At 38.0% G+C, this 15,078-nt stretch overlaps 2 protein-coding genes across 3 annotated transcripts in view; one reads left to right on the top strand and one right to left on the bottom strand.

Moving 5' to 3' along the window:
* Positions 1–395: 395 nt before the first annotated feature.
* The window catches only part of LOC101041915 (aldo-keto reductase family 1 member C4), a 79,475-nt gene continuing 64,792 nt past the window's right edge, over positions 396–15,078 (bottom strand). The window contains exon 14 of one of the 2 annotated variants that reach the window (XR_005581934.2): positions 396–1,638. The gene's annotated coding sequence lies outside the window, so the exon portion shown is untranslated. Of the gene's footprint in view, positions 1,639–12,877; positions 13,246–15,078 lie in introns of those variants that run through there. The other variant, XR_005581929.2, reaches the window with a different exon arrangement.
* Positions 955–14,977, top strand: LOC101041594 (aldo-keto reductase family 1 member C3). The gene is made up of 9 exons (XM_003939058.4): positions 955–1,116; positions 3,301–3,468; positions 4,325–4,441; positions 5,985–6,062; positions 6,519–6,641; positions 9,332–9,441; positions 9,682–9,847; positions 12,790–12,872; positions 14,735–14,977. The coding sequence occupies exons 1-9, from the start codon at positions 1,033–1,035 to the stop codon at positions 14,775–14,777; spliced, it is 972 nt and encodes a 323-aa protein (XP_003939107.2). The 5' UTR covers positions 955–1,032; the 3' UTR covers positions 14,778–14,977.

The raw sequence follows: 15,078 nt of genomic DNA, 5'->3' as shown, positions 1-15,078 counted from the left end.
AACAGTCTGTCCCTTTCTCTTGCAACTTCATGGCCACCCGTCAGCCTCCTTTCCTCATACCTGCCATTCTAACGCCATGTAGAGGCCTGGGAAATGAGAGATTTGGAATTGGAAAATTGCCCAGCACAGTATAAAAATGCTGGCATGTGATCACTTCCCTGGGGCCCCGGGACCAGGCTGACCCAACCAGCTGAAAGCAGCATAGCTGGTGCCCCTCCTTCTGTGTCCGCAAAGGAGCAGCGTTACCACATCATGCTGCAGGAGAGCCACAGAGCATCTATACTGAACTGAGTGAAGAGGTCCTGCCCCAGACCAAACTCCAGAAACTGTTAATAATTAACACTCTGATAAAAACTACATCAGAATTTCTTTTTTATTTGCACTCTCATCAGGATTACAGCTTTATAGGACTGCACCTTCATCAGGAATCAATCTTTCTTTTACAATGCAAAGAAAAAAAAATCAAAATTTTCTGATTGAAAATGTAAAAAGGCAAATATTTTTACTGTTTTAACTTCAATTTTTTATGAAAGGCCAACTATTTTAAAGATTCTCATTAGTCATTTCTTTAAATTATGTGTACATGAGAGAAAGATGTAAGATGGTTAATAAGTATTTCAAATGGTGCAATATAAAGAAGGGGCATTATTATGCCAAACAAAAAAAGATGTGTAGCTGGAGGTTTTTATAGTCTAACATATGGTCACTATTTGTTCTACAAATCTTTTTGAATAATTTATGTAATATAGAGAGAGATTCTGAATACAAAAAAAAATCTTCAGATCTAAGTTAATGAGTTTATTATGACCATATATTATAATAATTCACTTGGGAATTCTCTTTGATAAGAAACAAGGGAACTGGATTCAGTCTTCTCCACGGTCCATATAAGGCTGCAATGTCCTTCCTCTTACAGGCTGTTGGTTAACCGTCAGTCCACGTGCAGTGGGGCGTTGCCTGCCCATTGTTTTTATAGTCTCTGAGGGAAAAAGAAACAAATTTAATATTTGCCAGTCAGGCAAGTGACGGGGAATGGATTCCAAACAGCCGTGTGTGCAGCTGAATGATGGTCACTTCATGCCTGTATTGGGATTTGGTACCTATGCACCTCCAGAGGTAAGAAGAATTTCTTCTAGTGTTGAGCTAGCAAAGGATTCGACCCAGTAAAAGTGAAACCTATCTTGGGTTGTAAGGTTCACGTTCCTACATTACTCTGGGCGACTCTCTGGTCTAGGTTTCACCAGGCTGGAAGAGAAAAAGGAGTCAATCCTTGTTCTGCATTGAGATCCTGCCCTCGGTCAATGATTCAAATAAAAGGGCTGCTGACTCTTACTGCGTGCATGCTTTCCCGTGTGCGTATCTAGCTCCCAGCATGGCAGGATACGTAACAATCGTAACACGCGGCGTGGACGAGCGCTTGTCCGTGAGCTCCCTCTGGTGGACGCGGCTTGCAATGGGCGTGGTTTCTCTCTGCGGCTGAAGAAATCCTTCCTTATTCCAAGAACAGGTGATCCAGAGAAACGTGGACGGCAAAAGCGGCTGGATGCGGTGTGTACAAAACTGCTGGCAGGTCCGGTAATACTGGACGTGGACTAAATAGAGTTTCCGCGGTGCTACTCTCACCCGCAGAAAAACTTCCTGAAAGAAAAAATGTAACCTCGTTTTAAGTAAAATCTAGAACCTAACCAAGAAAAGTCTACATTCTTAGTCCTTTTTTGTAGGCATCGTATTTGTATCAAAGTGGTAGACGTTGTCTTCCGACACAAAAATGAACAAAACGAAGACTTCATTTTCTTTCTTTCTTTTTTGTTTTTTCTTTTTTTTTTTTTTTTTTTGAGACGGAGTTTCACTCTTGCTAACCAGGCTGGAGTGCAGTGGCGCGATCTCGGCTCACCGCAACCTCCGCCTCCTGGGTTCAGGCAATTCTCCTGCCTCAGCCGCCTGAGTAGCTGGGATTACAGGCACGTGCCACCATGCCCAGCTAATTTTTTGTATTTTTAGTAGAGACGGGGTTTCACCATGTTGACCAAGATGGTCTCGATCTCCTGACCTTGTGATCCGCCCACCTCGGCCTCCCAAATTGCTGGGATTGCAGGCTTGAGCCACCGCGCCCGGCCTGAAGACTTCATTTTCTAGATGGAACTGCTACACTGGAAGGAAAGTGCTATCCCAAGACGGTCCTCAGGCCGCTAAGTGTGTGAATAGGGACTAATTATGTAAATTAGAGCCTCACTTTATCTGTAACTTGTGATGCGCTACAAGGATGCATTTTCTAGACCATGGACAAAAGTGGTTTAATTTTTAATATAAATTGGCATGGGCAGGAAGCAAAACTGAGGGCAACACTGAAACTCCAGCCTTGGTAAACATTTGCGTGCTGGCACACTAAAGACCGCCTCAGGAGATGGCAGTGAGACCTAGGATCTAGTTCCTTGTAATTTGAATGAAGAAAGAAAGCTTCTTAAATAGGTTTAAAAATGGAAAACAACTTATTTATATTTTTTTCATTTAAAAATATCTTTCAAATCTTTATCCAAATGTGGTCAATAAGTCAATAATTTCAAATTTCACTGGAATTCTATCTTTCCTGAAAGAGATGGCCTTATTTTTTATGGCAGAAGTGTACCTTGCTAAATTCCTACAGATTTCAGTGAATTTTTAATGTATGAATCGATATCCTCAGAACACTGTACTCCTAGTGTTCAGTTCTATCGTGTAACCAGAATGGCTGTGTCGAAAAGACTTAACGTAATAGCCTCCTATCCACAGATGCATTATTTCCCATATGAACCCTAGCTGGGTCGATATAACTAGCACCCAGTCAAAATCTCAAGAACTGAGTCACCAAAGAACATCTCTTATAGACAGCGTTTCCCAAATATGCTGTGGGAGGAAGTCTGAGTGAGTATTCTGTGTAACATCATTGGGAGATAACTCATCTGAGCTTGCACTGTTTCCCTTCCAGACCCCATGAGCTTTTTACCCTGTGTATTATCACTAAATTAAAAATAATTAGGACATTTGAGTCCTGTTAACTTTACCAACAAATCACTGAATCTGAGGGTGTTGTTTGGTACCTCCATAACAATGATCAACCAGAGATTGCCTGGGACTGAAGGTATTTCTAGTATGCTCAACCTTTATTGCTAATCAGGAAAGACCCAGGCAAACTGAGATGGGATTTTCACCCCGTATACCAAGACAGGAAGAAAAGTTGATTCTTGTAAAGATCAATGCTTGTGCCTGAACTACCTCTCAGCCACACTGATCTCCAGATACTACCTTTGGTTGCTTCTCCAGGTTCCCAGAAGTAAAGCTACAGAGGTCACAAAATTAGCAATAGAAGCTGGCTTCCGCCATATCGATTCTGCTCATTTATACAATAATGAAGAGCAAGTTGGACTGGCCATCCGAAGCAAGATTGCAGATGGCAGTGTGAAGAGAGAAGACATATTCTACACTTCAAAGGTACTGTGCCTATGATGAGCTTGTATGCACATGGATTTAATGTGATTGTGTAGAGATGCCAATTCTGACTGGATCAGTAGTTGTGGGTGAATTGTGCTTCTGGGTTCAAACTTATTCACATATATTCACATAGTAAAACTTAAATCAAAATCAGGGAATGATGATCACTTTTCATTTTGCCTGCATTCAAATGTATGGCCTGAAAGTCCCTTTACTTTTTTTATCTTTAGCTCAGATCAGTGTGTTTTGACATGTGCTACTCAATCACAGGGAATGATAATCATGTTATGATTTTTTTTATCTCCTGGGTGATTTTCTAAGATTTCTTATTATTCTCTCAATTTTCATCTTTATCAGTGAGATAGAAAGCAATGTAAAAGTGCCCTGGGTGTATCAAATAACACATATTTAAATTGTCCTAAATTGTGTCCAGTATAATGAGCATGTTCAAACCTTTGTTTTTAACCCCCTTTTGATGTTGCTTTAGTTTCCAGTAACATAAGTAGCTATTCTTAAACATTGAGTTGAATGGATAAAAGAATTAGACTGTTAAAATGAGTTATAAACTCTACCAAAGATAATTCAGATAGGAGCATGGTTATTACTTGATACTAAATTTTGCCTTTTAAGTAGTTTACTCCTATCATTCAGTAGATGTATAAACTATGTTTATAACATACAATAAAGTTCATAAGGATAGGTCAGAGCCAAAGGAATCATGAGAAGGAAGAGAATATGTTTGTCAGTAGTCATACAATTTGAAGCGGTGTGAAAATGTCTAAATATTAGATGGCACAAACTAATAAGATTGGCTCAAGTATTCATTTAAAATCACCTCCATTCTCTAACCTCTCAGCTTTGGTCCACTTTTCATCGCCCAGAGTTGGTCCAACCGGCCTTGGAATACTCACTGAATAAAGCCCAATTGGACTATGTTGACCTCTATCTTATTCATTATCCAGTGTCTCTAAAGGTATGCAGTTCGTATGATCATAACAATTGCACTTCTGCTGTCATTATAAACATTGTTTATGTGGATGGTTGAACAGAGCTTTTTATTAGGAGGACATAGGGGTTATTATATGGAAGAAGAACCGTAAGTATAACACCTAATTTCCTTTCTTTTGAGTAAATTTCAAATCCTACTTCTCTACTGCACACCTACAGGAGAAGAGAGTATAGCAACCTCAAAGCCTCTTCCTCAAAACCTTGAGGAAATTACAATAGTCTCCTTCAAGGTGCTGTCTTAGTTGTGGCTTCTGAGTCCATCTCTCGGGATGTTCACAGACACAGAATTTCATGCAGTTGTGGTGCCAATAAAACTGTGGCACATATGGTGCACAATGAGTTTCCACCACCTCTCTCCATTTCAAGCTGAAGCAGATTTGGTGGAGGCCACTATGCATGGTTCATTTTTTTTTTTTTTTTTTTTTTTTTTTGAGACAGAGTCTCACACTTTCACCAGGCTGTAGTGCAGTGGTGAGATCTCAGCTCACTGCAATCTGCACCTCCCAGGTTCAAGCAATTCTCCTGCCTCAGCCTCCTGAGTAGCTGGGATTACAGGTGCCCACGACCATGCCCGGCTAATTTTTTGTATTTTTAGTGGAGACGGGCTTTCACCACGTTGGTCAGGCTGATCTCAAACTCCTGACCTCATGATTTGCCTGCCTTGGACCCCCAAAGTGCTGGGAGCATGGTTCTTAACCTAGAAATCTTTAATGTGGACTTGAGAAACTACATTATTCTGCTGCCTCTTCTTTCACAATAGAGTTTGAAGCTGTATTTAGCCATGAATTGCTGTATCGTGTATAACATTTGATTTAAATTTACAGAAAACTCCTCAGGCTAGTTAATGCAGAAGAGTTCACTGGGTTATGTAAACGGGAAGTCAAAGACATGGCTACATATAAGGATATGAAATGGTCTACAAAAATATATGATCTCTCTATTCTTATCTCTAAACTCCAACACTTTTTTTTATTATTGTTGACCCAGACTTTTTCGTTGGTGGCTATTATGGCTTTGCAGCAGCTCAAGGCTCATGGTCATCACCATAAGACAGCTCCTCTGGGTCTCCCAACTTCCACTGACCATGTGTGATTTACAGTCCTGCCCGTAGACTATCAGGTCTTCAGGTGGTCTGATAATCTCATCCGGTCCAAGAGTACAATCCATTATTTTTAAATATCAAGATATTTCCAAATCAAAGAGAGGTACTTTAACAGAAGAAATTATAAGGGCAGAATAAAGTAACATAAGTCCGCTATGAAACTCAATAATTAAGACCTAGGAAATGGTACTTTTCCATACATTTACTATTTGTAAGAGATTAGAGGAAGCCTGTCTCCTGAATACACTCCTTACACCCTCATATGTAAAACACTTAGCACACATCACTAGAAAGCATTGCACCACCTGCCTCTCAGAGGATTAGTGTCCTTAAAGGTATCTGGGATCACGACTATGGGTGGAGAAATTAATTTGTAACATGATTAAAATGACTGCTTCTGTTTCAGCCAGGTGAGGAACTTTCACCAACAGATGAAAATGGAAACGTAATGTTTGACACAGTGGATCTTTGTACCACCTGGGAGGTGAGTGCTTGGCAGAAAGGACACAGAAAGAAGGATGACAAAAGGGGGAATACCTGTCTCCTAGATAAGATAGGAAGAATGGAATATGCGCCATTAGACCTAAAAATTCAGGAACTTTACAAGAGTAGTTTTGATGAGATAAAGGGAAAAACACATGAGGGGAATGTTTAGAGAGCGGTGGTGCACACAAGAGTTGGGGACAAGGAGGACAGGAATCTCTTCCCTTGCCTGTGCGTTAATCTGTCCAGTTTCCTAAGGAAGAGATAGGAATTCGTACTCTTGCTGCCACTATCTTCTTCCCCTATTTGCTGTTTGAATTTTTCCCTTCTTGACAATCACTGCTGGCAATTTTCATTGTCATATTTTGAAAACTGTTGCTTTCACCGTTCTGTCTTGCATTTATCTTGATTTGTAGCAAACTGTACAAATAATTCCTCACAACCTCTTTCTCCCCAGGCCATGGAGAAGTGTAAGGAAGCAGGATTGGCCAAGTCCATCGGGGTGTCCAACTTCAACCGCAGGCAGCTGGAGATGATCCTCAACAAGCCAGGGCTCAAGTACAAGCCCGTCTGCAACCAGGTGAGCTCCCCCATCCTCCTCTGCTTTCTGTTCTTCATGCCCCTCTTCCTGTCCTATTACCAAATATCTGTTTTATCCCACTTATCTTTGTGAAACAGAAGATTCTAGAGAGCAAAGCTTTGGTCAAGAAAGGCATGGAGATTTCTTATTTGTACCCTGCCTGGAAAAGTATTAGGGAAAATTTGGGATGACTTTAATGTTGAATCGTGTAATATTTAAGGGCAGTCCATTTGATCAAGGAAGCCTGAAATAATCAATTAGAACTCAGGGAAAGCTGAAAGCTATGAAAGATGATCAGAGAGTACATGAGTGAAGGTGATTTGGAGGGAATGATGTATAGATAGGAACCCATAAAGATTGAATAAGCTGTACGTAAACAGAGAATAAGAGAAAAGAGGTAGGGGTTTATATGGAATTTGGATATTTGAGTGCCTGTTCTTGATATTTCAACAATTCTTGACTAGAAGTATAGATATACTAAAAATTAGCTGCAGATGATGAGAGTCATCCAAGTCAGAAAGAGAAAAATCACCTGTTTATGGAGATAACTCTTCACAGTGGATGAAATCAACACTGAGGAACATTTAGCAGAACATAGACCTGACCTGTCACTGTTCATATCATAGTCTGCAGCTTCTCCTTGGGGTCTGTCATCCAATCAGTTGTTTAACACATCTATTCTATGCATCGTCGTCTCATAGCTTAGGGATAAATCCTTTTTTTTTCCTGAGTTACTATTAATGATTCCAGGCCTCCTTGATCAAATTGACTTCCCCCAAATGTTATACGAAATTCAACATTGAAGCCACTCTACCTTTTTACTAATTTACACTTTTTTATCTTACTTTTATACAACTTAGAGTCAATGAATAAAGGTCTACAACTGAAACATGAAGTGTATAAAATTTGTGAATTTGGCATAATGATACAGTTCCATCATATTCAAATAGAAACATTAAGAAAATACAGTTTTAATATTAGTACTCCAATTTTTTATTATGACAATTTCCAAACTTTCAGAAAATTTGATAAAAATACAACACAATTTCAACATTACCATTATACTCAAAATTGTTAACACTTTGCCACACTGCCAAATATTTAGGGGGTGTGTGTGTGTGTGTGTACAGTTAACTCTCAAGTGTGTGTATACACACACACACACACACACACATACCCCTAAATATATATATACATATATTACCCATATATATGCATATATATATATATATATGGGTAAAACTGCATAAATATGTATATTATTTTCAAAACCTCTTCAAAATAAATTGGAAAGATGACGATTCACCTCACCTCTACAGAACTAATTAAAGTATGTCACAGAAATGAAGATATTCTTCCAGTTACAGTAAAATTATTGTATCTAAGAAAACTAATGCCCTATGTCATTTAACATCTAGTCTATATTTGAATTTCCCATTGTTTAATGGAAATGTCTTTTATAGCGCTTCCTTTTAAAACAATGAAATTTTGGTTTCAGATTATTTTATGTTGATATCAGTTAACTTGTTTTTCAAGTTCTTGAAAAGTTTCTGTAAATGAAAAGTTAGATCTAAGTGTTTTGATACATCAAGTTAAACCTTTTGGCAAGAAAATATATCCTTAGCATACTGTGTCTCTCAAATAGCGCGACACTAGACAGCATAAAATGAGATTGCCCCCCTATTTGTGATGTTAGCTTTGATCACTTGGTTAAACTAGTTGTGAGCTAATCTGTTTTTTGTAATAATATGTTTTCCATTCAGCAATTACTAATAATCCACTGGGTGATAATTCTCAACAGAAGAAGTCATATTCCATGACAAATATTCACATATGATTGGTATACATCAGTAATAGTTTTGCGTTTTATGGTTATTTATTATTGGATTTGTTATTTCTTTGGACTTTTTAGATAATCATTTTCAATTTTAAACATTAATTTAACTATTCTTACATGACATTTTACTATGAAAAAAAATCCTTCACCAAATTAAAATAAAGAACAAATATTCTTCAAAGCCAAAGTAAAAGTTTAATACTTTCCTCAAAATATCAATGTCCTGAGAAAGAAATTACTGTTATAACCACCAGCAGTAAAGGCAAATTATTTTGTTCTTTCTTGCTCTCTCATTATCTCACTCATTACTATGGACTTGGACATTTTTCCCTATGATTTTTAATTGATTTGATTAATTTTTGTTAGTGCTCATTCCTACCGTATGGGTAGATTTTTTTTTTTTTTTTTTGATGCTGAAATCTATCCAAACATCATCAGTGACATTTCTTTGAAACTAGTGCTTTTGTCTTTCAGATTTGCCCTCGAGTCCTTGACCAATTCTTGCTTTCTGGCACATTTTGATGCCAAAGGCTCTAAGAATCTTACTGTATCCCAGATATGGAATTGTTACATCTCCTTCTAGTTATCAAAGGTCTTTGTTTACCAGGACCTGGTTTATAGGCTAGCTTCTGTTCAGAAATGTCATTTCTATTTATAGTTTTAGGAAATAGAAATATAAAATTTATTTCTATGAAAAAGATAGACAATAGCATCTATCTTTTTAGACTTGACAATAATATCCTCACCTCAGATTTTATGCTATACCTATTACTATTCAGCTTCTTTAACTTTAATCTTTTTATATTAACATAATTCATATAAACTGATGTTTTTCTATTTTGGTCATCTGCAGGTAGAATGTCATCCTTACTTAAACCAGAGAAAACTGCTGGATTTCTGCAAGTCAAAAGATATTGTTCTGGTTGCCTATAGTGCTCTGGGATCTCAACGCCCCAAACAATGGTAATAAGAATGATGGGATCTTTACGTTAACCCCCAAATTTCAGAAAATTTTTAGTCAGAGCATGCTCAGTTTTCTGCAGTTAATTCTCAAGCGGCTCATGGAGAAGCGAGAATTGCGTTTCTGTCAACATCTCAGATGATGCTGATGGTGATGCTTGGGGACCTCACTTGGTTTAGGGAGCCTCCTAAAAAACTGTATGCCCAGCCTCAGGGCTTCAGCATTTCTGCCTTTCCTTCCAGGGTGGATCCGAACTCCCCAGTTCTTTTGGAGGACCCAGTTCTTTGTGCCTTGGCAAAAAAGCACAAGCGAACCCCAGCCCTGATTGCCCTGCGCTACCAGCTGCAGCGTGGGGTTGTGGTCCTGGCCAAGAGCTACAATGAGCAGCGGATCAGAGAGAACGTGCAGGTGAGGAGCGGGGCTGTGGGCATCGGGGCTCCTGCACTGTGTCCTTCACACGTGTGCTTCTCGTAAGGCTCTTAGGACACCCTTGGACTAAGTCCATTTTCCAGGCATTTCCTATGCAGAAATGCTTTGTGCGCATCCTAAGGGTTTTCTACTCCACCACAGGAGAGGCAGGACAGGTGGAGAGAATTAGGATGGGACCAGAGATTATTTTTATTATTATTTCAGCATTAAGTTGACAATCTACTCCACATCCCTGCACCAGGGACACGGCTTTTTCATGTTGTGATTTTTGTTTGTTTGATTTTGGTTTTGTTTGAGATGGAGACTCTCTCTCTCTTGCCCAGGCTGGATGATTCTCCTGCCTCAGCCTCTCATGTAACTGAGATTACAGGTGCCTGCCACCACGCCCAGCTAATTTTTGTAATTTTTAGTAAAAAGGCTTTTTCATGTTGGCCAGGCTGGTCCCAAACTCCTGACCTCAGGTGATCCACCTGCTGTGGCCTCCCAAAGTGGTATTTCAGGGTGAGCCACCACTCCTGGCCTTTTCTTCATGTTCTGAAATGAGGAGTTGCATTAGGTGTTCTTTAGTCTCCAAATCACTGAGGATTTTTATTTCCATTTCTTTGTACACTCGGTAAAAATGTCACATATTTATTCACTTGGAGTTTTCTGTTCGTGTTCTGCCTGTTTAAGCCTTTGACTATTTTTGCTAGGTTGCGTGTCTTTTTTTACATATAGGAGACCATAATTATACTATTAAATAGAGTTGTTAAACAAATCACCCTCAACATAGAAGTTTAAGATGAAACCCACTTATTTACTCAGGATTCTCTAGTTAGAAAATCAGCATGGCCTCAGCCTGAACCTAGTCAAGTTGTGTTCTTGGCTGACTCTCTCACGTGTTTGCAGGGCAATGAGACAGCTCTGCTTCAAGATGTCAGTGGGACATTTCTCTGGGTGCCATCTTTCCCTCAGTGTAGCTCATCCTCCAGCCATCCAGCCCAGACTTTACCTCAGCACATGGCGTAATCCCAAGGCAGGGAGTAAGCACAAGCAAAGCATTTTCATGTCTAGGCTCAGAGCTGTCACGTCATTGCTTCTGGCAAATCTTATCCACTAATGCAAGTTACAGGACAGGCCAGACTCAAGGGATGAGTAAATAGATACCAGCTCTTATTGGAAGGAGCTGGAACTTCATATAACCAAGCAAGTGGATACAGGGACATGTGAGTGTTGGAGGGAGTGTTTCTTATTAATCTATTATATATATGTATGTATATATATATATATATAAATCATATATATATGATTTTTATATATGATGGATTAATATATATGTGACAGGTTAATATATATAATAGATGGATACATATAGTTTAATAAGATATATATGATATATTCTTTAGATATTCAGATGTATTCTTGAAATAACATCTCTGAAATTGTACCTGTGTTGTGATTTTCTCTGTAGTTATGTTTCAAGAACAAAGGTTGCTACTTTTCGTGTAGTTAAATTATTCATGCCTCTTTCCTGCGGTTGATGAGTGGCGTGTGTTTTCTTATATTGGGAACATGACTATCTTTTTCATATGTTATCTTGCAAAATTAGTAATTCTCTTTACTTATAAATTAGTTGTAAATTCAAATAAATTTCTTTGCAATACTATTTGAAATAAAAATCCAAACACACATATGGAATTAAATTTATATCAAAGGATCCCACGAACAATTATTTCAAAGAGTTTGCATTTGCTCACCTATCTTGATTTTTCACCTCTGCCATAAATGAAACATTCACAGATTATATTTTCACCTCTCTTTTGTCTTCAATTGACTTATTTACTTTTCTGTACTGTCTAAATAATGAAAGGTCTTGCTACCAAAATTGTACAACTATTATTCTAACTCTTCATTTTATTTGGTAATATTTTGATTATTCTTGACTGCCATATGAAATTTTGAATCATCAACATCCATTAAAAAGTACATATTTTAGTTTTTGGTTGATACTGTAGTAAACCTGCTGCTAAATGTGAAGATAACTGACTTTTTGATAATGTTGACATTTCCAACCCATGATGAATTTCCAACTATTTAAATGACCTTTTAATATATATTTCATTAATTGTATAACATTCTCCTTTAAACCATATGTATTTTTAAATATTTATCCATAGAATACTGAAAATTCTTAGAATCTCTTGATAAGCTTTTTTGTTTTGTGGATTTTCTAATGCATAGAAATGTTTAAAAAATGTAATGAACACCTTTTACCTAGATTCATTAATTGTTAACTTGCTGATGTTTTTTATTCTCTCTTTCTCTCTCTCTCTCATTCTCTGTATCACTATTGAAGAGTGATTATTCAATTTATAGATTTATTTAATTCAACATGTTAACAATTCGTGGCATCTCTTTGATATTTAAAGTCTCTCAAATTTAGAATGAGATACTCTTCAAGCCTGTATCTGTTTCCTTTAAACATGAAACGTTAGTATTAAGACAATTCCCACCATGAATTATGTTGAAAACAAATGTTCTTTGCCTTATACCTGTTTATTAAATAGATATAGGAATTCAACAATATCTATCAAACTTACTACATGATTTTATATTATTTTAAAATTTGCGTCTAGATTCTTGTGGGTCTTCTAAGTATGTGATCCTGCCATGTGTGCATAGTGTCAGCTCTTTTTCTTCATTTTTCTGTTGAGATTTTCACTTTGTCTGCAGTGTTGTGCAGTTTTAATGTGTAATACCTAGGACTGGATTTTTGCTTATTTTTCATGTGATAATCATTGACCACCTAGTGTTTAGAGATGACTTCTAGAACTGTTGAAAACTTATTCATATTTTAAGTCTTGTCTCTGCTTATACTTGGGGATTCACAATTGGCAATTATGCAATCTGAAAATAATAAAAGTTTTTTATTTCTGTGATAGGTTTTTGAATTCCAGTTGACTCCAGAGGACATGAAAGCCATAGATAGCCTAGACAGAAATCTCCGATATTTTAATGCTGTTGGGTAAGTTTTCTTTGCAAATGGGTGACATAATTTATTTTCAGAGAAGGAATGTAGAATGGGTGTTGAGAGTGACCGCCATACCTGGGGGACAGAGTCCAGTGTGAGTCAGAGGGGAGACAGGAGCTTTCTGGAACTCTCTGCTGGATTCACTCTGGAGCTCTGTTCTCTGGCAGGATGAGTGGGCCAGGGTCAGCTGTGCCTCTGCTCTCCTGACTCCATGGAACTTTTCAGAGCAGCCAACATCACTGCCAAGTCTGCACTTTCCATGTAGGCCTGGCATTTCTAGCACTGGACACGTTGTGGATACTCCCCATTTGGCCTCACCAGATGTTTCCAAATCTGTGCTTGTATCTCGTTCAGACCTGCTCAGCTCCTTATCAAATCAAAAACATTTCCATCAACTCTGTGGTCCAGGTGCCAATTCCCGCCTCCTTCACAGGGAATCACTTGCTAGATCCTATCAATCCAGCGTATCATTTCAATGCCTTTTCTCCTTTTCCTTGCATGTTTGTTCTTGCCACAAACTCTGCATTTGCCTCTAGAAAGGCTGTCTTAGTGCAGTGAATAGAAGCACCTGTCCTTGATTTCCTGCAATATGGAGATCTCAATGCAGGGAATTAAAAAAGAAAAGAAACGGAAGGAAGAGTGTGGAGGCAGAAGCCCCATCGTTGTATATAATTTGTAGCCAATAAAAGATCTTTATTATTTTTCCATGGTCTAAGGTTCTAGGCGTCATAAACGGTCGCTCACATAATGAGGGAAAAGCAGAAAGTTATGTAACTGCTGGCAGTGGAGATTTTAACAAGTGATAGGATGAGACGGTGTGTGAAAAAGCGTAAGCACAGTGGCCCTTCATAAGTGCGTAAAAATTGGTGGATATCACTGTTAACTATGTTAGAGGAAAATAACGAATAAAAAAAAGAAACCATAAAAAAGAAAGGAAGAATAGCAAGCATCAGTAATTCTATCAATTAAAAATGTTGGCCAGACACAATGTCTCAAGCCTGTAATCCCAGCACTTTGGGAGGCTGAGGCGAGTGGGTCATGAGGTCAGGAGTTCAAGACTAGCCTGGCCAATATGGTGAAACCCCATCCCTACTAAAAATACAAAAATTAGACGGGCGTGGTGGCATGTGCCTATAGTCTCAGCTACTCAGGAGGCTGAAACAGAAGAATCACTTGAACCCGGGAGGCAGAGATTGTAGTGAGCCAAGATTGTGCCACTACACTCCAGCCTGCATGACAGAGCAAGACTCTGTCTCAAAAAAGTAAAAATAAAAATGTAATAATAAGCCAGCATTTACCTGTCCCTTTCTATTTCATGTTATTTCTACATAAGAATATTTTAATGCATTGTAGTTTGTTGGATATTAGATCCTATATCAATTACAATTTATATTTCTGAATCTTAGAAAATATATTGTATACAGTAGGCAGCAGTAGGTAATAACAAAAGAAATTATAATCACTAATAAAATTGATTTACACTCAAAATTGTTTATTAGTGATGAGCATACATCTTGCTTACTCCTCTTCAGAGTAAGGCAGAAGATTCAAAACAGAAAAGGTCAGAATATCACTTTGCTCTGCTGGCAGATGTATAGGAGTATGTTTGAATATTTGACTTATTGTGTTTCATGTGTTAACTTCCAGATAAGGGAATATGTTTGAATAATTTATTATTTTGAAAAAACAGATATTATAAAGTCATGTTCATAATGGTGAGGAAGTCAGATTCTATATCAATCAGAAAACAAACTTCTTAATATTCACACCAGTGGCAGCTTCCTAGAAATCATTTTACTACTCTGTTAGTAATGGGGTCTTGCATTCACATTATACATTATTCTTTCTCTTTTCAGTCTTGCTAGCCACCCTAATTATCCATTTGCTGATGAATATTAACATGGAAGGCTTTGCCTGATGTCTACCAGAAACAGTGTGTGTGGATGCTGACCCAGAGGACGTCTCTATTCCAGTGACTAGACACATCCCCTCTACTTAAATCCATCCTGCTTAGCAACTTCAGTCAACTAGAGCTAAGTCCATAGGCTGGAAAGACAATAAATATTCATCATTTTGAAATAATTGAATATTTTCACAAAGATTCTTTACCTACTCTGTTCTCTGTTCTCTGTTCAGTGTGTGTGTGTGTGTTTTCTTCTGGCTCAATAGAGCCAAAAACTAGTTTGTCTATAAGTTAGGA

This window comes from Saimiri boliviensis, chromosome 8 (genome assembly GCF_048565385.1).
Source record: "Saimiri boliviensis isolate mSaiBol1 chromosome 8, mSaiBol1.pri, whole genome shotgun sequence".
Taxonomy (NCBI): domain Eukaryota; kingdom Metazoa; phylum Chordata; class Mammalia; order Primates; family Cebidae; genus Saimiri; species Saimiri boliviensis.
Note: the sequence above shows the minus strand (reverse complement) of the source record. Positions and strands in the feature narration are given on the sequence as shown.